The following is a 21,938-nucleotide window of genomic DNA, read 5'->3' as shown; positions in this document are numbered from 1 at the left end:
GAGAAATACCATGTGGGAGCTTTGCATTTGAAACAGGTAGAAAGCGAGCAGACAGACTTCATTGCTCAGATGAAACAGAGCTGTACATCGAAAATGTTCTTGTCTGAAATCTGTAGGGAAGGGAGCGGGGAGCCTTCAGATGTAATTTGGAAAGATTTTACACATATTAATTTTAGCTAGTACAATTCATAGTTCAAAAGTACTCATTAAGATCCCTCATTGAATCTCTGTACTCATTGCTCTAGCTAGACCCTATTTGACTAGATCTGAGGTGCCTATTTCTCCCCAACCCCCCCAACTTAGCTAACCTCTGTGGGCATGACTTTTCCTGAATAAACTTGTGGGGTTTGTCATCTTCTTCCTGCTCAGCTGAAGCCAAGTATTGATTCTTGCCTGGTCTTCCGTGTTTCAGTGCTGCCCTGGGTGTGACAGTATCAGAGTAATCTTGTAGCATTGATTTTAGGGCTAGCACAATAGAGTTTCAAGGCAAAACCTATGCCCTTGGTGATACTGGGCTCACTTTACAAAACCAATATTCCATGATTCATAGGGAAAATCTGTGAGGCTTCTAGCCTCCCTTTTCTACCTCCTGCCTGCTTGTAATGAGATGAAAAGTCTTAGACCAATACTTTTTGGGTGATTTTTGAATCAACAGACCCTGCTATTAGATCTGATTCCGGTTATTACTTGACCAGGGCACACTGCACTTTTGGCTTATCTATACTGGAGAGAGAGAGAGACAAAGAGAGAGAGACACAGAGAGAGAGAGACAAAGAGAGAGAGACAGAGAGAGACAGAGACAGAGACAGAGACAGAGAGACACAGAGAGACAGACAGAGAGACACAGAGAGAAAGACAGAGGGAGAGAGGGAGAGAGGCAGAGAGAAAGAGAGGGAGAGACAGAGAGGGAGGAAGGGGGGAGACGGACAGAGGGAGAGAGAGAGAGCAATAGTTTATTTAATGAGAAATCTTTTTTTATCCAGATCATCCAAAAAAAAAAAAAACCACCAATCCCTTGGGTCTGGATCCCCTGGAAGGAAAACTCAAGGAACAACAGCTTACACACCTACAATGTTAACAGCTTACACACCTACAATGTCAATGGAATGAAAACCCACGACTGTCAATGGAGGAGGATCCCTGATTCTGTAACTTCATTTTATTCCATTATGTAAGTAGATGATGCAAGTAGTGCTTCTAGCTTACTCCAGCTTGTCCAGAAAAAAATATTTTAATCTCTAGTCACCAGCAACAGTAAATGTTCAGATGCTATCATATTAGTTTACCTTCACTATTAGTAGAAAATGAGTGGAAACAGATGAGTCAAGCTAAACTACTGCCCTGTGTGTATCAGTATGATTTATTAAGCACCTAGTATATCAGGCAGGAGAGGTAACATGGATGCTAGGCTTTGATACCAGGAAGTTGTGGGTTCAAGTTCTACTTCTGACATTGCACTGTGTGATTGGGTGAATTACTTGCTTCTCATTGCTCTAGACTCTAAGCCTATACAGAGGTTTCAACCTGTGTTGGTAGGATCTGTTTTCTCATAGTATCAATTTTCAAAGTGATTTGATCTCAGATTTCAAATTTGATTTCAGATTGAATTCAACAAATTAAATGAATTCAAAATTTAAATCAGATTTCAGTGTTCAAACTGAACATCCTTGGGGATTCTCAAGATCCTTTCAGGAGATCCATGAAGTCTAAACTATTTTCATAATAATAAAGACATTTTAACTTTGAAAATACTAAAGATTAATATCAAATTTTCACCTATAAATATGTATGTATATATTTCAATCAACAAAAGCTCTGGGAGGGTCTTCAGTAATTTAAAGATTGTAAAAGGGTCCTGAGATGAAAAACGTTTGAAAACCACTGCTTTCAGTCACAAGTCTAGTCCCTATCCCTTTGTGGTAAGCACTGGGGATACAGAGACAAAAAAAATTATTAATAAAACCCAACCCTATTTATTAAAACTAAAAAAGAAATAAAGTTCTTGCCATCAAGGAGTTCATTTTCTGGAAGGTATAGACACTTTGAAACAAAGATTATAACACTAATAAATGAGATACCATGTATAAAGTGTTTTGTAATTCTTAAAGCATATATAAATGCTAGCTATTATTATTCATGACACATTTTTCTTGTACTTTGTGGTTCCCAGAGCACAGCTCCTGAAACAAGCCTGTGTGTATGTCTCCAGGGCAGAAAAACTGTGAAGTGTTCCATAAATCAAGTTCTAGGCTTGACTATTGCTTCTGTGGCTGACTGTGGATGGAATGTTCCTGATCTTTCATTCCTGGCCAAGTTTCTGAAACAGCTTACTGTTACTAAAGATAATGAGAGACTCAGAGGGAGGGGACCCTAGAAAGTTCCATTTGGAAATCCATATCTATATGAAATTGAGGCAATGTGTATGTGTGTACCTATCTGTATGTATATATACATATATAATTAATTTCTAAATGGTTCTTTTTCATATAATTCTATATACATACATATAAAACCTATGTTCCTGAAGGGGGCTCTGACCTAGACATAGAGGACAGCTGGGTGACTTGAGGCTAAGGGTTTTGATGCCAAGGACCATCACCAGCTCATCTACAGGCTGCCTCTGGGGACCCTGATATAACAGAAGAAGGATAGGAGAGAGGGAAGGAAAACAAGCCTTTCCTTCTGCTCTTGAAAGCACCTTTGTAGATGAGAAGAACTGCTCATAGCCTTCAAATCTTAAAGGTGTCAGCTCCAGGGACAGGACTCACTGAGTAGCTTTGAGCAGTCTTGGATAAAAGTGTCCTTCATCTGGGGAATGTTGACATTTAGTCCTGATCTATTGCTGAGGTCCAGACTCACCTAGCTCAGGTAACCATTTAAACTGTTACTTGCTACCTCCAGAGAAAGAACTTTTGGAGTATAAATGCAGATGAAACCATATGATTTATCACTTGTTTATCTGGGCATATGATTTGGGGGTTGGGTTTTATAAGATTATTCACTTATAAAAATGGATAACATGGAAATGTCTTGAATGATAATATATTTATAAACCAGAAAAAAATCCTTTTATTTGCCTAAACTTTTTTTACAGTGGAACTGATAGCAGGAGGGGCTCAGTTCTGTAAAAGCCATCTTTGAGGATCATCCTGTTGCATCTAGCCCAGGAATGAACCGACCAGGCATCTGGGAGGGAGTATGTTTCTCCATCAGCTATGCCACACAGGAGCAAGGTGGGATGGGGAATATTTATTGGGAACCACTTTAATTTTGAGTCCATTCTTCCTGGAATCCAAAGAGTAACGCTGTAGAAAGGTGAGTATGCTTTTGGTTTGGGAATCTACTGGGCTCCAGTAGCTGCAATTTTTCTCAGTAATTATCTTTTTGTAAAAACAAAATACATACCCATGCTAAAAGTTCTAGGTATGTTTTTACAAGTAATAATATCTGTGTTCCATGAAGAGCTTAGCTGATTCCCTACTTTTCCTTCCTGGTAGCCTGTTAATACACTAAAATGATCTCAGTGGGATGACACATTCAATTTCTTCCTCCTATCTTTTGCCTGCCTTATGAGAAGGAATAATTGCATAGATTTATGGAAACCTGAGCTCCTTCCCACCCCTATATGTGGAACTAAGTGACTAAGCTGTAAAATCCCAGTCCCCAGATATATTTCTACCCACATTCACACATGCACACAAAAAACATAAATCATCATCTTAGTTATAATATGATAACTCAGAACTTTTTAACCAATTCCACTTACAGCATTCCTGTGATAAATCCATATTGTTAGGATTTCCATGAATTGTGTCAAAGATACTGGCCCATCCGCTATTGTCTCCTATAAAAGAGTAATGAACCCTTGTAGAATTGATATCCAGTTTTGAAATAGAAATAGTAACAAGTTTGAAATTGGTAATGAAATTAATTAAAAGATTTTTAAAAATAAAATTCTTATAATTAAAATGTACAATCAGGTAAAAGAGGAACTAGGAACGTATTAACTGTGCTAATTGTTACTATGCAGATATGTCCTTCTACAAGTCACTTAACCTTTGTTTGCCTCAGTTTCTTCACCTGCAAAGGGAGTTTTATAGCAGCACCTTCCCCACGTGGTTGTCACGAGGATCAAATGAGATAAATGTAGTAAATGTTTAGCTCAGTGCTAGGCTTATAATAAGTGATATGTGAATACTAATTGTTTCCACCATCCACTAGAGTCTAGTAGGTCTGGTAACGGACAGTAAAAATATGTATTGTCCAAAGGTCCACCCAGCTATATTCTAAAAGGTCCAACCCCTGAAGCCAAAGACTATTGGGTAGATTACAATTCTTTTTAGCCAAAGAAACTCATGAAGACTTGTTTACTAGGGCACAGCAGGGTTATGATTTGTATCATAGAATATATAGAAGGAATGCTTTTATGGTTACAAATATACTCTCAAAGTCGTGTAATATATAAAAATCTGTCAATAAATATCATTGATAGCAATCATAGGAATCACAGGTAGCCATTTAGAACCTACCACTTAATTACTAATTTTTGACAACAAATATTTTAGTGTTCAATCCTAAACTGAGAACTGCCTTCCTTGCCTCCTCCCCAACTCCCTGTCAAGTGAAAGCTTAGGAAAGCAAGAACTTTTACATGAAGATGAAAATACAGCTAATAGCACCCAAACTATATCTATATTCCTGTAACTCAGTTTTATCACTATATTTCCCCCAGTAATATATATGAGAATGGCCAATAAGAATTTGTAAAGTTGATATATTTTATAAACTAAACAACAAAGCTGGTCTAATATTAATTAGTTTTCTGAACTAATTGGTGGCAAAAATGCAGGTCTACTATGTCTAGACACTATGATTAGAATGAATGAACAGCTAGCATTTGAATGGATAAATGACTTAGATAATTTAAAATGCAATTATTAGTGTGACCCTGAGCAAGTCACCTATCCCCAGTTGCCTAGCCCTTACTGTTCTTCTTCCTTGGAACTAATACTTAATATTGATTCTAAGACTGAAGATAAGGATTTTTAAAAAATTATTTAATGCTTGCTATATGTCAAATACTTTAAGTGTTGTGATACGAATTTAAAAAGAAAAAGAAAACATCCCTTGAATGCTTACTTTAAAAAACAACTTACTTTCTATTTTAGAATCGTTAGTAATTATTGGTTCCAAGGCAGAAGAGCAGTAAGGGCTAAGCAATTAGAGTTAAATGACTTGCCTATGTTCTCACAGCTAGGAAGTGTAGTCATCTAGTGGCCCCATGAATGCTTACTTTCTAATAAGGAAAGATAATGTTTGTAGAGGTGCGCTCATCAGCATTAGGATAATAACCTATATGTAAGTCCTTGAACATAGCTTCTAATTACAATTCATGCACATTTTAAAATAAAAAAGCATAAAAAGTATCCATAATTATACCCCTATGCCATGTGAACTGAATATATATATATACATATATATATATGTATATATATATAGCTAAGGACAGTTTCCCATAAGCAATAAATTAAAGAGTAACTTTAAAAATAGAGTTCTTCTTTTACGAAGGGATTCCATGCATGATATCCAATACTCTCCTTCTTGCTGATTTAATATAGGGTTCAAGTCACTCTTGGCTTTTCAGAAGCCTGTCAGATGAAGCATGTAAGAAAGAGATACTCACCACAGTTTTCTTCATCAGCTCCATTTCCACAGTCATTCACACCATCACAATGAAAAGCCCGAGGCAAGCATTTTGTAAGGTTTCCACAAGGAAAAAATCCCTTTTGGCATGAAGGACTAACTGAGCTGTCTTGGGTTAGTATGAAATCTGTAGATATAGAAAAAAAAAACCAAGGAAAAAAAAAGACAAACCACCAGAATAAACTATGGAATTCCGACATGTAAGCTTGGGAAAATAGGGCGTCTGGGTTCTAGAATGTGTCTTCACTCATTAGACTTGATTCTAATGATTGTTTTAATCCATCAGCACTAAATTTAGAGTAAAACCACATCACAAAGCCACAGTCGAAAGGGCAATCATGATCTATTTCTCTAACCAGGAATGTTGAAGGAGGTCTGGGTCTCAGAACCTCAAGAAAGACATGAAGCTCTGAAGTCAATGAGCTAGAAAAGGTCCCAAGAACTATCATTAAAAGCATCAAATGGATGGATGCCTTTGTGAAAAGACAAAAACCAGGCCTCCTCTCTGATTGTAAAATTATGAAGGATATGGATAGGGGGACCGAGGATTTGTTTACCCAATCCCGGAGTTCTAAGACTTGGTAGGAAAATTTCAAGTTTGAGAGAAACAGTTTCAGGGTAAATAAAAGAAAATATCATTTTACCCAGTGGATTATAAACTTATGGAAGTTACCATTTAAGAAGTAGTTCAATTAAAAAATCAAGGTAGTTTCAAAAAGAAGAGAGTAACAGACTTTCCATCTATAAGTTGTCTGTATGAATCTGGGCCAGCCTCAGTTTACTCACCTCTAAAAAGGGGGATTATCATAACAGAACTTAGTACACAAGGTTTTTCCAGGGCTCAAACAGGATAATGAAAGTAAAATGCTTTGCCAAATATGCTTGATGTTATGGTCCACAATCATCTTCTCATTCAAATCATTCTTTGGGTGGCTTAAATAGATGAGTCCTTCTTATGTTATAAAAGGGAAGTTCTTTGTGAAAGTATGTGGTGGGAAGAACCTGTCTCTCCTTTCTTATATTTGAAGGCATGTAGTTCAGCGACAGGCAGCTATGTGGTGCAGTGGATAGAATCCTGGGGTTACAGTCAAGAAGACCCGAGTTCAAAATGTGGCCTCAGATACTAGCTGCATCCCTGGGCAGGTCATTTAACCCTTTTTACCTCTGTTTCCTCATTTATAAAATGAACTGGAGAAAGAAATGGCAAACCATACCAGCATCTTTGCCAAGAGAACCCCAGATGGGGACATGAAAAGTCACCATTCAATTAGATAGGATTGAAATGACTGAATCACAATGAAAAGTTCAGCTACACAGTTTAGGTTCTGTCCTAGTGAGGTAACAAAGTCTGAAGGATCTGATCACAGGAATTGTAGCTATTTTAATACACTTTTCTAGATAATTGACTTTTTTAGACAATTGAGTTTTTTATTTCAAATAGCTAAAAATTATTTACTACCATTGAAGCTGAGAGTGAGGCTTAATATGCACTGTATCTCCAGACAACCAGACATACAGGGGAGAGTGTTTTTTTTTCCTTACACTTGGGACAGTAGTGGTTAAATTTTCCCAGTCAAAGGGAGGAAAATTGCCTCCAATTTTCAATATGGTTGTCCCTAATTTTAATTTAAAAGAGTGCATGCAGAATGTTTACAAAAAAAAGAAATAGGAAGTAAATAGAAAGATAAATACAAATGATATGGAAAGGGTTTATATTCTATGGGATTTGCTCAAGATGAGGATATGATCTGGTCCTGACCTGGTACTAGATCCAATTAGCTAATACATAGAAATTGCTATTCAAACTTTAAAAAACTATATAAATGCTAGCTATTGTTACTATTACTTAAATAAACGACTGGGAGAACAGTAAAAATAAGCCACCAAAATAATTATTTTTCTACTGGAATAATTAGATAGTGCAGATAAAGGAGAAAGGAAGGAAATAACAATTCATTAAGTATCTACTACTACATGCATTGTGTTAAGTGTTTTACACTATTATCTCATTTGTTCTTCACAACAACCCTAGGGGGTGAGTACTATTATAATGTCTATTTTCCATTTGAGGAAACTGAGACAAAAAGTGTTTAAATGACTTGCCCAGGGCTATACTGTTATTAAGTATCTGAGACTGGATTTGAACTCATATCTTCTTGACTCTAAGATCTGTGCTCTGTATCTATTGAGCTGTCTAAATGAAATATCATAAGTGGCAAAACAGTTAATAACAAAAATAACAATGATTAGCATTTATATGGTATTTTAAGGTTTGCGAAGCATTTGTTTTACCTACATAATCACGATTTTGAGAGAATGAATCTGAGATTGTGTGACTAGAATATTATGAAACAAGAATGTTTTGCTTCTATTCCTTTTAATGAATATAATCTACTGGGGGCTATATAGGTAAATTACTTATTTGACCTATTTATTTCATGCTATCAGGCACTTTCAGGTTGAAAATGGATTCCTAGGAAGCGACTCTGTATAACTTACTTTTCTAATGTTGGCATTATCATTCCAGTGAGGAAACCCATTTGGGGTTTCTTTATCCTTGTTTAGCTATTGTATTTTTCTACTCTCTTATTATCAAATGGCTTTTATCAAGCATCCTTTCTGGTCCAGGTCCTGAGTGAGACTTAATATCCCTTTGTGGAAAGTACATTTTACTGTCTGCTCAGCACACCATCTGTGGAAGTCAAGGGAAGCAGTTTTTATTGAAAGTTCATGACTGATAAAAGTGGGAAGTCTATGAGAAATAAAAGAACAGTGATACTGATAGCTTCTGCTATAATCCATTTCTGATTATTGTCAAACACATCGCCCAGGGGAGATTTTTACATTCACAAGTCTCTCGGTGACATTTGGGTTTCTTTCATATAACCGTTCTACTGCATTATTCTGTACATATTTGCTCAAAGTAATTTTCCAAATATCTGACTGAAGACAAACTGAAAGTTACTAGGCTTCTGTCCCACTACACATCATGTTTCCAATTAACATCTGCTTTAAAGTATCAGGAATACAACAGCTGAAAATTTAGAGATGTAGTTTTAAGAATAGGTACAGAATGTATTCCTTGGTAAGCAAGAGGTGATTTATTTTCTGCATGGATTATCTAAGTCTTTTTATATAGTATGATTTGAGAGGACAAAAAAGGGTCCCCTATACTTATAGTGTTGTCCCTTCTAACCCATTACAGTTTTTGAAATTCTGGAGAGAATCTCTGAAGTCCTTTTCAATTCTAAAATTTTACAAGTCTATAAAAGGATCTTGCTTACTGCAGTACTCCACCACTGTGGGTACTTATTCAACTAAATGATATTGCCCCTCCCTTCCTTACCTCAATATACAGAAGAAATGACCTAAATTTGCTTTTTAATTAACAAGCTTTTATTTTCACCTCCTATCAGTCTCATGGAATGAGAAAGGAAGGACAACAAAATTTTTGTATCCAATGTGTACAGTCAAGCAAAACAAATACTCACATTGGCCATGTCCAAACATGTAGGTCATATCTCATTCTACATTTTTAATCTATCACTTCTCTGTCAAAAGATGGGGAGCATGCTTTATCATTAGTCCTCAGGAACTGCAATTTGGAAGGCTTGAAAACTATATAATATTGTCTTGGTTCAGTTTGTTGAAAAAGCATAATAAGAATATGTGTTACCAGTAAACTTAGCATACATAAACAACAGTCATGGTGGAAATAAGGGGGTAAAAGTAGAGCCAGAAGCAAAGCAGAACCTGAAGGTGGAAAATCTGAGAAGCAGGAAGAGGAAATAATGTCAGATAGCAGGAAGATGATTTTAGATGAAGAAATAGTGAGAAGTAGGTAAAGTAGCAAACAGAGAACAAGAATAGATATTGTCAATATAAAAGGCCAGTCAGAGTAGAGAGAAGGTTAAAATGAAAAGTATGTGAGAAGGACTTCTGGAGTAGGAGTCAAAAAACGGCAAAGTACAGAAAAAAAATCAAAGACAATTAACAGCTGGGTGGAAAAGACAAAAAAATAACTGAAGAAAATAACATCCTAAAAACAGAATTGACCAAATGGAGAAAGGCAAAAGAGTTCATGGATGAAAATAAATTCTTAAAAAGCAGAACTGACCAAGTTGAAAAAGAGGTACAAATTACTAGTATGAAAAATGAGATAAGTGAATTTACTACAAATGAATATGTGTCTGTATTTGTGTGTGTGTGTGTGTGTGTGTGTGTGTTTGAGAGAGAGAGAGAAGGAGAGAGAGAAACAGAAAGAGAGAGAGAGAGAGAGAGAGAGAGAGAGAGAGAGAGAGAGAGAGAGAGAGAGAGAATCAATTGATAATAGAAATCTATCTTTCTCAATAGGGAAGTAGGAGAGAAGGAGATAAGAGAATATGGAAGGTAATGAAAGGGAAGACAGATAAAAGTAGGCACTGGTCAAAAGCAGACTTTAGAGGAGGAGGAGGGACAAGATAAAAGGAGAGAGAGAAGGATAAATAGAAGAAAAAAGGATGGAGGGAAATGCACAGTTAAGTTTATTATCATAAATAATTTGAATAAGAAGAATGTACCTATAAAATAGAAGCAGATAGTGTAGATTAGAATCCAAAGTACAACAATATGTCATTTATAAGAAACACACTTGAAACATATGTGTACTTAAAAGAAGAGGATAGAGCAGGACCTCAACCTTCCATTCTCAGAGTTGGATAAACCTAACCAAAATATAATTTAGAAAGAAGTCAAAGATATGAATAAAAATTGAGAAAAGTTAGTTATGATAGACCTCTGCAGAAAACTTCATGGGAATAGAAATAAGTAAATGTTTTTCTCAGCTGTCTATGGCACCTTTACAAAAATTGACCATGTATGAGGACATGAAACCTTACAATCAAATGTAGAAAAGCAGAAATATTAAATGCATCCTTTTCAGACCACAATGCAACAAAAATTGCATTTAATAAATTGCTGTGGAAGCTTAAATGAAAAGTTAATTGAAAACTAAATAATCAAATCCTAAAGAATAAGTGGGTCAAAGAACAAATCATAGAAACAATTAATTTTTTCTTTAAAGAGCACAACAAAACAATTTTCTAAAACATGTGGGATAAAGCTAAAACAATACTTAGGGGGGATTCATATCTCTTAATATGTAAATCAATAAAATCAATAAAAGAGAAAGAACAGATAAATTAATTGGACATGCAACCAAAAAAAAACTAGAAAAAGAACAAATAAAGAATCTCAAATTAAATAAAAAATGGAAATTTTAAAAATTAAAGGAGAGATGAATAAAACTGAAAATTAAAAAAAATTGAACTGAAACATTCATTAGGAACTGGTTTTATGAAAACATCAATAAAGTAGACAACCCATTGATTAATTTGATGAAAAAAGGATGAGCCCCAAATTACTAGTATAAAAATCAGAAGGGTAAATGTACCAACAACAAAGGATCCAAGAACAAACATTATCTATAATAGCGATAAGCTAGAATCCATCCCAATAAGATCAGGGATGAAGGAAGGATGCTCCTTATCACCCCTATTCAAGATTATACTAGAAATGCTTGCCATAGCAATAAGAGGAGGAAAAGTAATTGAAGGAATTAGAATAAGGAAACTAAATTATTACTCTTTGCAGATGACATGATAGTATGCTTAGAAAACCTTAGAGAACCAGTTAAAACACTATTTGAAACAGTAACTTCAGCAAAGTTGTAAGATATAAAATAAACCCACACAAAACATTAGTTTTTCTATTTACTATCAACAAAACTCAGAAGCAAGAAATAGGAAGAGAAATCACACTTAAAATAACTGCAGACAACATAAAATATTTGGAGGACTACTTGCCAAGATAAACTCATGGGACTATAACATTTTCTTACAAAGGAAAAAAAAAGATCTAAATAATTGCCAAAATATTCATTGCTCCTGGGTAGGCCAAGCCAATATAATAACAGATATAATTCTACCTAAATTAACTTATTCAGAGCCACACCAATAAAAATACCAGAGAATTATTTTATAGAGCTAGAAAAATAATAACAAAAAGAATGGAAGGTCAAGAATGCCAAGGGAATGAATTAAAAAAAAATGTTAAGGATGGTGACCTTTGAATTTCAAAATATATTACAAAGATAATTGAATTTTGAAATATGGTACTGACTAAGAAATAGAGTGGAATAGATTAGGCACACAATACACAAAAGATCTAAACTTTTGGAGTAAAACTTCACAATTTGACAAAAAATTGTTGGGAAAACTGGAAAGCAGTTGGGCAGAAACTAGGCATAGACTATTATCTCATACAGTATACAAAAATAAGGTAATAGACATAAAAATGATATAAGTAAATTAGGAGAGCATGGAAAAATGTACCCCTTGATCTTTGGATAAAGAAAGAACATATGACCAAATAACATATAGAGAGAATTAAAGGAAGTAAATTAAATAATTTTGATCACATGAAATTGCAAAGCTTTTGCACAAATAAAAACAATGCAGCTAAAATGAGAAGAAAAACAGGAAGGTGGGAAATTTTTTCACAGCAACTTTTTCTACTAAAGGTTTGATTCCTCAAATATATAGGGAACTGAGGCAAATTTATAAAAATAAGTCATACTGCAATTGAGAAATGGTCAAAGGATATGAATAAGCAGTTTTTGGAAGAAGAAATCAAAGCTATCAAGAAGCACCTGAGAAAAATACTCGAAATCAATACTGATTAGAGGAATACAAATTAAATCAGCTCTGAGCTACCATCCCATATATATCAGATTGGCTAACATACACAAAAATAAAATGGCCAAGGCTCAAAGGGTTGGGGAAAAATTAAGACATTAATTCATTGTTGATGGAGTTGTTAACTAGTGCAACCATTCTGGAGATTAATTTGGATCTACATGCAAAGGGCTATAAAACCGTGCATGTCCTTTGACTCATCAACACCACTACTAGGTCTAATTTCCAAAGAAATCAAAGAAAAGGGAAAAGGACCTATTTATATAAAAATATTTATAGCAGTTCTTTTTATTGTGGCAAAGAATTAGACACTGAGGGGATGCCTATCAATTGGTAATAACTAAACAAACTATGACATATGATTGTTATAGAATACTATTGTGCTATAAGAAATGATGAGAAGAGTGGTTTTAGAAAAAAACTTGTGAAGATTTATGTTAACTGATGGAAAGGGAAGTGAGCAGAAGCAAGAGGATATTATAACTAGTAATAGCAATATTGTAAGGATGATCACTTGTGAAAGACTTAACTGCACTGATCAAGACAATGATCCCAGACAATTATATATGATCCATATGAAGATGCTCTATCTACCTCCAGAGAGAGAACTGTTGAACTCTGAATGCAGATTGAAGCATACTTTTTCCTACTTTACTATTATTATATTTTGTTTTCTTTTGTAATACAGTTAATATGAAATATTTTTGACATTGACACATTATAATTCAATTAAAGTACTTGCCTTATCAAGGATAAGGAGAGGAATGGGAAGGAAGGAGAGAATTTGGAACCCAGATTTAAAAAAAATGACTGCTAAAAATTATTTTGCACATGATTGGGAAATATTTAATGAAATAATATTTTGTGTTGGAAATTAAAATGGCAAAATATTAAAGTTGGAGGGCCATTTTTGTCAGAGAGAAAGCAATGGACATCAGAGAGAGTGGAAGGAAGTGCAGATAGACTTGAGGGGGCCAGCTAAGAGGACAGGGAACAATAACTATGATTCCATTTGCAACCAAGAAGGTAGAGAAGATGGGATTTGAAGTTAGGAAGTAAACAGAAAAGGAGGATAGGAAACCACATGAATAAGAGGTAAATGGCTAAGTGAATATTAGGCAACTATTATGGATAAAGGAAGCTTAAACTGGAAGACTAACTGGGGAAAGTGAGCATAAGAAGATAAAAGAGCAATGAAAAGATAGGGATTAGATAAACCATAAACTGGGTGGAACACAACTGTTTTGTAGGTTTCAGCTAGCATTAAAAGTATTTTTTTGTGCTTACAATATACTAAAAATGTAAGGTTATGTGAATATTATGTTATTTATAGTATCTATAATTATTTCTAAAAATCAAGAGTATAACTTTGGGCAAAGTCATTTAACCTCTATTTGCCTCAGTTTCCTTAACTATAAAATAAGGACAATAATAGCACCTATCCCTCAGGGTGTTATAAGGATCAAATTAGACAATATTCATAAAGTGGTTAATAGAGTGCTTGGCACATAGTAGGTGCTATATAAAGGCTAAAACTATATTATTATTATTATTATTATTATTATTATTATAGTGTTTGACTAATGTTAACCTTTATCACAGACTGAAATGGGCTAATTACTTTTCTGCCTGCCTTGTAAGTATTAATGTACTATAGAAATATAAACACTATCATCATTACCATTACACCTGGGCTTTTTTGTATACATTTATTGATTCTGGATAGATGCAGTTGTACAAAGCATTGAGAAGCATAGAGGGCAAAGAGAAAAGGAGACCTGTGCCTAAATCCTACTTCTGGCATATGCTACTTGCTTGACTCTGGATAAGTCAATTAAACTCACTCTGTTTTCTATGCATCTCTCTGTAATTCTAGGTTGTATAGAAGGTGTGTTGGTCTCCATCAGTGGAGGGGAGTTTCCTCTGCTAGTGAAATCATAGGTCCAGGCTCTATTTCTATTTTCAGATCAAGTGACAGAAATTCTCCTCAATGAGCTTTCTTAGTTACACATTTACAGGACAGTCAGACCTAACCATTCCCCTATATTTGAAATCGGAAACGTCTTTTTTTCCCCTTCTATATTGACAAGTTAGGCTACAGTTCTTGATTAATTGTCTAATAATCCTCCTACCATTTTCAAGTCATCTGCTTTTAATAGGGAGCCCCCTCCCCAAATGGAGCAATGAAGCACTCTAACACATTTCAGAGGAAATAAAGCCCAATTTTACCTGCAAACTTCAAGGCTGACAGTAACAATAGCCCTAGGGATGCATTTGCTTACAAACTTGCTGCTTCTCTCTCTATTGCTAGCATTTAGAGGGATTTACTCATTGTCATCTACCAAATGAACAGTGTACTTCTATGATGTTTACCCTTTGGGAACAATGTGAAATATTTTCAGACAATATGACTGAAGAGCATAATTGCTCAGTGATTTTACCCGTTAGATTCTAGATATCATCCTAGAATTGGAGCCCCTGACAATTAGCAGCAGCGTGCACACCCTCACTGAGGCACAAAGGAAGGCTTTTTAGCAATCAATAACATTGGTTTATTTCTTTCCATTCACTTAGCTCAGAACATAATTGCTTTTCCTCAGCTCTTAGCAGCATGGCAGTAATTGTGTGAAATTAAAATGTAGGGCGGACAGCTTGAGCCCAGCCATAGCGACCAGTGATATTGACATTATCTCTGGAAGAAATGGTCAAAACTGAGTCCTGCGTGGGCCATTAGGGGGCAGTCAAACACTACTACTGCCTTTGAGATAGGCTCAGGCCCTGCATTTACTTATAGTCTACGGTTTCCAAGATTGATGAATTACTCGAATCAGCAACAATAACCCCCACACAGCATTATTCTCCAAATGCCTTAGCTGTAGTTTTCTAGAGCATTTTTGAACAACTATTACAGAACTTGGGTTTCTGGTTGAGGTTACTTTCCCCATATTTACTCGAAATTGTGTAAATTGTGAATTTCATTAAGGAAAATTGGGAATGCAATTCCCTGCAATCACTAAACAATTCTTTCAAGAGAAGTGCTGATCCATTTGACTTAAACAGTGTTTTCTTTGACAATCACTGTTGTAAACTTCAAACAGCTAATTCACAAAAGTATTGAGGTCCTTGAGCACTCACAGGTATTTTGCAAGACAAATAAGTCATTCAAACCTTTTTTAACCTCTGTTTGTGCAGGCATAGACCAGGCCTTTGATTCTGAAGATGACTAGACAAGCCCTACCACGAAAAAATTTAAAAGTCCTTTCTACTAAGTCCAGGACTAATTTTTCAGATGAAAACTAAAAAAAAATATATTAGAGCTGTCAATTAAATGTCTCCTATTTTTATATCATCTGGAGGGGAAATGATTTAATATTCTGAATAGTATGCTTCATTTGAAAAGTAATGAGAATTTTAAAGAAGTATTTTTGCTCTACTGAAATGAAAATTCAGAAATAAAAATTTGTCAGAAGGAATTTTTTAAAAATCCCATATTTATTTGAGTGCAAATATAATCTGAACAAATTCTGACATTTTAAAATAATGAACGACAAGCCTCGTTTACAACCCTACCTTCTTCTTGACCTCTCTTTTGGCTGTGAATTTGGTTGGAGGTTTGTATGATGTTTACCTTTATATTTTAGAAAAACCAATTACATTTATAATTTCAAATCCAAGGCAATGTTACAGTGATCCTGTTAAAAATAGTTAAATATGTGTGTATGTATTATACATGTATTAAATATATGCAGCTCTAACATTTTCTGTTGCCTGTGAATCTGAGGGCAGGCTTTTACAACAGATTTTTAAAAACTTTTAAAAACTGCTTAATTTCCAGGAGTCAACTAAAATTGAATGGCGGGAAGAACATAAACTTTTTGAAAAGAGAGGTTATGTCGGAGGAATAGATTGCTTTCCTACAAATATCTTTTTATATAATTCCATAGATGAATTGATACATTATCTCTGCTTAACTAACCTTCCTTTGAATGGAAAACAGAATTATGCTAAAATCTAATTTAGATGGGTTAAAATAAAGGAATTAGATTCTGAAAGTTTCTAAAATTCTTTAGGAGTATTTTATTTTGAAGATTAGTTTTTTTCTTTCAAAAAATTTTTTTAATCCAGTGATTTTGTGCAAAACTTATTTCACAGAAATACTTTTTTTCCTATACTATTCCTAAATTCCTAAATTTTGCTCTCTAACAGCTGATTTGTTAAAGAGTTCCAATAAGTATAGTATCTATATATTAATCTGTACATTAAGAGAAATTAACTATCATTCCTAAGTGAGCTTTTATGCCTTCTTATGGATGTTATTTATTTATAAGAAAATAGCCTTAGTATTTTAAAAAGAAGTCTCTTTCCATTTTTCTTTTTTTTTTAAATCGGTTAAATGCCAAGAACTTGTTTCTTTCTTTGCCTCATAATGAAATGTTAATGGTTTCAAAAGTTACATAGTTTGAATTATTTAAATAAAATTAATTTTTCAACAAATTAAGAATGAAATTATCCAAAAAATTTGAACTTGTAGATTTAAATTTATATTTAAATAACTATTGATAAGTAAAAATATAGTTTAAGATTTGCTGGTAGATTTTGTTGCGGAAAGCTGTTGAACAATGAAAAAACACCAAATGAATATTAAAGAAGGTTTATATGCTTGTCATTGAACAAGGTCTAATTTTATGAAACACACTAAGTCTTAGGTTATTAAACTGTCAGACAATGCTTCAGAAAGCGCATTTTAAAAAGAATAAAATGTGACTTTTAAAAATAGTTGCTTCACTCTGTGCTACTGTAAAAAATGTATTATCTTCAACTTTGACCACTTCCAATGACAATTTTTGATGGAAAATCTGTTGCATCTAGAGAAAAAAAAGCCAGGACAAAACAAATAACAACTAATGGTAAAAACAGTGCAAACTTATTGTCTGTTAAATACAGTTTTCTGGAAGCCCTCACATATGTGTAAACACACACATATATACATTTGTGAAACCATAGAAATGTCATTTTCTTCCATAAATTCAAACTCCTAGAATACTAGTCATAAAAACTGAAATTAGTAAGAAAACAGAAGTCTTACCTTTGACATCTAACAAGATGACCAAACGGAGCAGAAATAACATTGCAGTAGATTGTAAACTGAAGAGAGGGATAGTAACTGACTAACAGCAATAGGGTATACCAGTTGAGTTATTATACTTACGCTCCTTATATCTCAGAAAGCAGCCCTGATGTAGTAAACTCCAGGGCTGCCTCCCATGTTTCTGAGCATGCTCATAGTTAGAAATTCGCTGGCACCAAGGGAGATGGTCTTTTGTCACCTAGCAGCTCTCTATCATAATTTAAAAAGGCACTGATCTTATTTGATGTCTGTTGGCAGGGCTACATCCAGAGAAATAACAAAAGGATTTTGGAACTGTCTGATAAGAAATCTTTTTCTTCTTTATCATCATTATCATCACTATTACCACCAACATCATCATTATTGTGGTGGCTATTATTATCAGTAGTAGTAATAGTGGTGCTAAAAAGAACTAACTTTCCCCCAATTGTTATCATGATTACAGTTTCCACAACATATACTATTATTTCCTCTACTTGAAATTTTCAGGTCTAAGGTAAGATTGGGTATTGAAGTTCTTAAACACCAAATGTTTGTTAGTTGAGAGCCTGGAGCCAGGATTGAAATAACTCTTTAGTCCACATCCTACCTCTCAAATAATGAGCAAGTGAGAAAGGAGCAATTAAAGTTAAAAAAGTGGCTGGGCCAGACTTGGTCAGATGTATTTGAAATGTTTTTTGAGGGAGCACAGAGCTCTTAGAGGACAGAAATGTACAGTCCCTGGTCCCGTGTCTGGGGTCATTCATTGCCTGTTGGTAGGTATTTGGTGTCTGCTGCACCATTTCTGGCTTTGAAAAATGGATTACTTCATTCTTGCTCCCCTGCTCCAATCAGCCAAACCTAAATAATATGAACTATACACAAGTTTTCCAACTCAGGAGCAGCCCAAACCTGAATGCTGCTTTCAATAAAAGTAGAAATATAGAAAAGGACCTTCTGTTTCTACGTTAGCACTGGCATTCTTCAAAAGCCATCTTCTCTTACTTTCTTCACATGACAAAGTATTTTTAAAATCATCATGTCACAGAGAGCTATGTTTTTGTAAAAAACATCTGACCTTAATGTTCATTTATCCTTAATTTTGCATTCAGACTTAACATTGATGCATGCACACACACAAACAGAAACACACACACATCTTTAAGGAAACTGATTTTTGGAAATCCGACACTGTATTATAGATAAATCAGGCAGGGGGTATTTACCTTTCCCATGATTTTTTTTTCAGAAGGAATTCAGCAGCCAAATCCTTTTAAATGATGACTTGCCAAAGAAATCTGAGTTTAAATTTTTGTAGATCGTGGTAGTCCCTTCACTTCTTACCTCAGTTTTCTAATCTGTAAAAGAAGAGTAGATGATGTGATCTTTCAGGCTCCTTTCACCAATTAAAAGACTGATCAGAGAACACTCAGCAAGATTTTCTTGGAAGAGGACTTTGCTGAACTTTCAGGTCGAATAGTAACATTTTTTCATTCTAGTCTCAGAAACTTCTATGTAGCATATGGCCTTGGTTTGGTTAGAGGATTTGGTTACTGAGAGATACTAATCAAGTTCTTCATATTTTCCTCCCCTGTATGGTGTTATTGACCAAGTCACAACAATGTTATGTAGAAAATAATTCTGTGATGGATTGGCTACCATCACACAAGAGGATTGGGTTTTCATTGTTCTTTCTTCTAGTTTTGCTGTCATTATTATTAGGGCCCAAAGAGAATTTGAAACAGCAGAGATTTTATTTATGATATAATGTAACTAGGTTTTTTCCTCCCTTTAGAAAATGAACTAAACCCCCCAAGATGCCTTCCAGATGCATCTAAATGTACTTGAATCTGGTTTTCTAACCAAAAACAAGGAAGGAAGGAATAAAGAAAAAATTTAAAAGTCAACTAATTCAGGCTCTTTGTATACATTTTCAAATTTTTTACCTTTAGTAATTTTAGCATTATTTTAGACAAGAATTATTTTTGTTTCATAGGTTGGTCCCGTATTCTCCACCTTCAGGTCTTTGAGTTTTCTTCACATTTTTGTGATCTAGTTATTAAAGGAAACAAATTATTATTTTATCCAAAGAATGGGTTTTATTTTCTGGCATTGAAATATTTGTGCATTTACTTTTAAACACAAATAGATATCTCATTCATTTACTAATTAAATGGGCTTAAATGAATTTCCTATAAAAATGTCTTTTGGAAAGAGAAATGTAAAGGTTTTAAAGATCTTAGTTTAGGCTTTTTTTGAACACTAATAGGAATTAGACATTCATACACATTGCTATATAGAAAAATCATAGCAGATTTTACCATTTCTATTTCTTTCAGCATCATATAATTATTGAACATTTTGTAATCAAGGTGTTCTTTTTGTTAAATAGAAGAAATAGCATTGCAGAGGGAAGTACTGTGTGTGCACAAGAATGTTTTTGTGTATATATTAGAAAAGAAAGAGAGCAAGAAAGAGGAGAGATGGAGACAGAACAAAAAAGAGTTGAAGGGAGGGAGGTAGGGAGAAAGAGAAAAAAGAAAGTAGAAGGGAAGGAGGGAGAGAGAGAGAAAGGAGGAGAGAGAGAGAAGAGAGGTAGAGAAAAAGAGGGGAGGCAGGGAGGGGAAGAAAGGGCAAGGGAGGGAAAAGAGGGGGATAAAAAAGAAGGAAGGAAAGTAAGGAGAGATCTAGAGACAGATGACAGCAAGACAGAGAGAGACAGGAGAAAGACACACACACACACACACACACACACACACACACACACACACACAATTTACTTTTTCCTTATAGGAATAGCAAGGGAAACTACATATGGACCAAAGTCTCATACTTTATACTTAGATAAGGTAAAAATGGGTACATGATTTAGCTATAAAGTATAATATCATAAGCAAATTAGGTCATCATGGAATAGCTTACCTATCACATCTATGGCAAATGGAAGAACTTTTGACCAAATATGAGATAAAGAAATAGCATGTGATATAAAATGGATAATTTTGATGACTTAAAATTTAAAAGTTTTTGCACAAGCAAACATAAAATGGTCAAGATTAGAAGGAAAGCATGAAATGGGGAAATTTTTTCATAGCAAGTTTCTCAATATAGAGAACTAAGTAAAATGTATAAAGTTTTAGTCATTTCTAAATTGATAAATGACCAAAGGAAACATAAAGGCAGTTTTTAGAAAAAGAAATCAAAATTAGTAACATGAAAAAATGCAAAGTAAAACTATTCTGAGTTACTGCCTCATACCTATCAGATTGTTTAATGTGACAGAAAAGAAAATGACAAATTTTGGAGAGAATGTGGTCAAATTGGGACACTAATCCACTGTCAGAGTTGTGAACTGATCCAACCATTTTGGAGAACAATTTGGAACTATGCCCAAAGGGCTATGAAACTATATATACACCACTACTAGGTTTGTATTGCAACAAGATCAAAGAAAAAGGAAATGTACCTATATGTTGTTATTGCTTGTCCATTTTGTTTTTTAATTTTTAAAATTTTTATATATTGATACAATTTTTAATAATTGTTTTCTGATATTTTGTGATCCATGTTCTCTCTCTCTCTCCGTTTCCTCTCCCTCCTCAAAACAGCGGGTAATAAGATCTAGATTGTACCTGTGCTATTATGCAATACATTTTTCTTTGTTCATGTTGTAAAAGAAGGCAGGTATCACTTATACAAGAAAAAAACTCATCAAGGAGATAAAGTGAAAAACGGCATGTGTCAATTTGCATTTAGACTCTATAAGATCCTTCTTTGGAGATAGATAGATTTTTTTTTTTGGTCATGAGTCTCTTGGTGTTGTCTTGGATCTTTGTATTGTTGATGTTGATTAAGTAATCATTGTATATTATTATTTTTTTTCAATTTGAACATTATTTTATTTGGTCATTTTCAAACATTATTCCTCAGAAACGAAGATCATTTTCTTTTCCTCCCCCCTCCCAGGGTCCCTTCCATAGCCACGCACGATTCCACTGGATATCACATCTGTCCTTGATTCGAACGCATTTCCATGTTGTTGGTATTTGTATTAGGGTGTTCATTTAGAGTCTTTCCTCAATCATGTCCCCTTAACCCCACTAGTCAAACAGTTGCTTTTCTTCAGTATTTTTATTCCCACAATTTGTCCTTTGCTTGTGGATAGTGTTTTTTCTCCTAGATCACTGCAGAATGTTCAGGGACATTGTATTGACACTAATGGAGAAGTCCATTACGTTCGATTATACCACAGTGTTTCAGTCTCTGTGTAAAATGTTTTCCTGGTTCTGCTCCTTTCACTCTGCATCACTTCCTGGAGGTTGTTCCAGTCTCCATGGAATTCCTCCACTTTATTATTCCTTCTAGCACAATAGTATTCCATATATTCCAACATA

General features: G+C 34.5%; 1 protein-coding gene across 5 annotated transcripts in view; it reads right to left on the bottom strand.

Moving 5' to 3' along the window:
• The window catches only part of RXFP2 (relaxin family peptide receptor 2), an 85,235-nt gene extending 66,136 nt beyond the window's left edge, over window positions 1-19,099 (bottom strand). For 2 of the 5 annotated variants that reach the window (XM_007495281.3, XM_007495285.3), the window contains exons 1-3: window positions 17,524-18,724; window positions 5,684-5,830; window positions 3,767-3,844 (exon numbers count right to left, since the gene is read on the bottom strand). In XM_007495281.3, the coding sequence (XP_007495343.2) occupies window positions 3,767-3,844; window positions 5,684-5,830; window positions 17,524-17,566 (268 nt within the window). In that variant the 5' untranslated portion in view covers window positions 17,567-18,724. Of the gene's footprint in view, window positions 1-3,766; window positions 3,845-5,683; window positions 5,831-17,523; window positions 18,727-18,770 lie in introns of those variants that run through there. The other 3 variants (XM_056825135.1, XM_056825136.1, XM_007495284.3) reach the window with 3 other exon arrangements.
• Between the last annotated feature and the right edge of the window lie 2,839 nt (window positions 19,100-21,938).

This window comes from Monodelphis domestica, chromosome 4, assembly GCF_027887165.1.
Source record: "Monodelphis domestica isolate mMonDom1 chromosome 4, mMonDom1.pri, whole genome shotgun sequence".
NCBI lineage: Eukaryota > Metazoa > Chordata > Mammalia > Didelphimorphia > Didelphidae > Monodelphis > Monodelphis domestica.
Note: the sequence above shows the minus strand (reverse complement) of the source record. Positions and strands in the feature narration are given on the sequence as shown.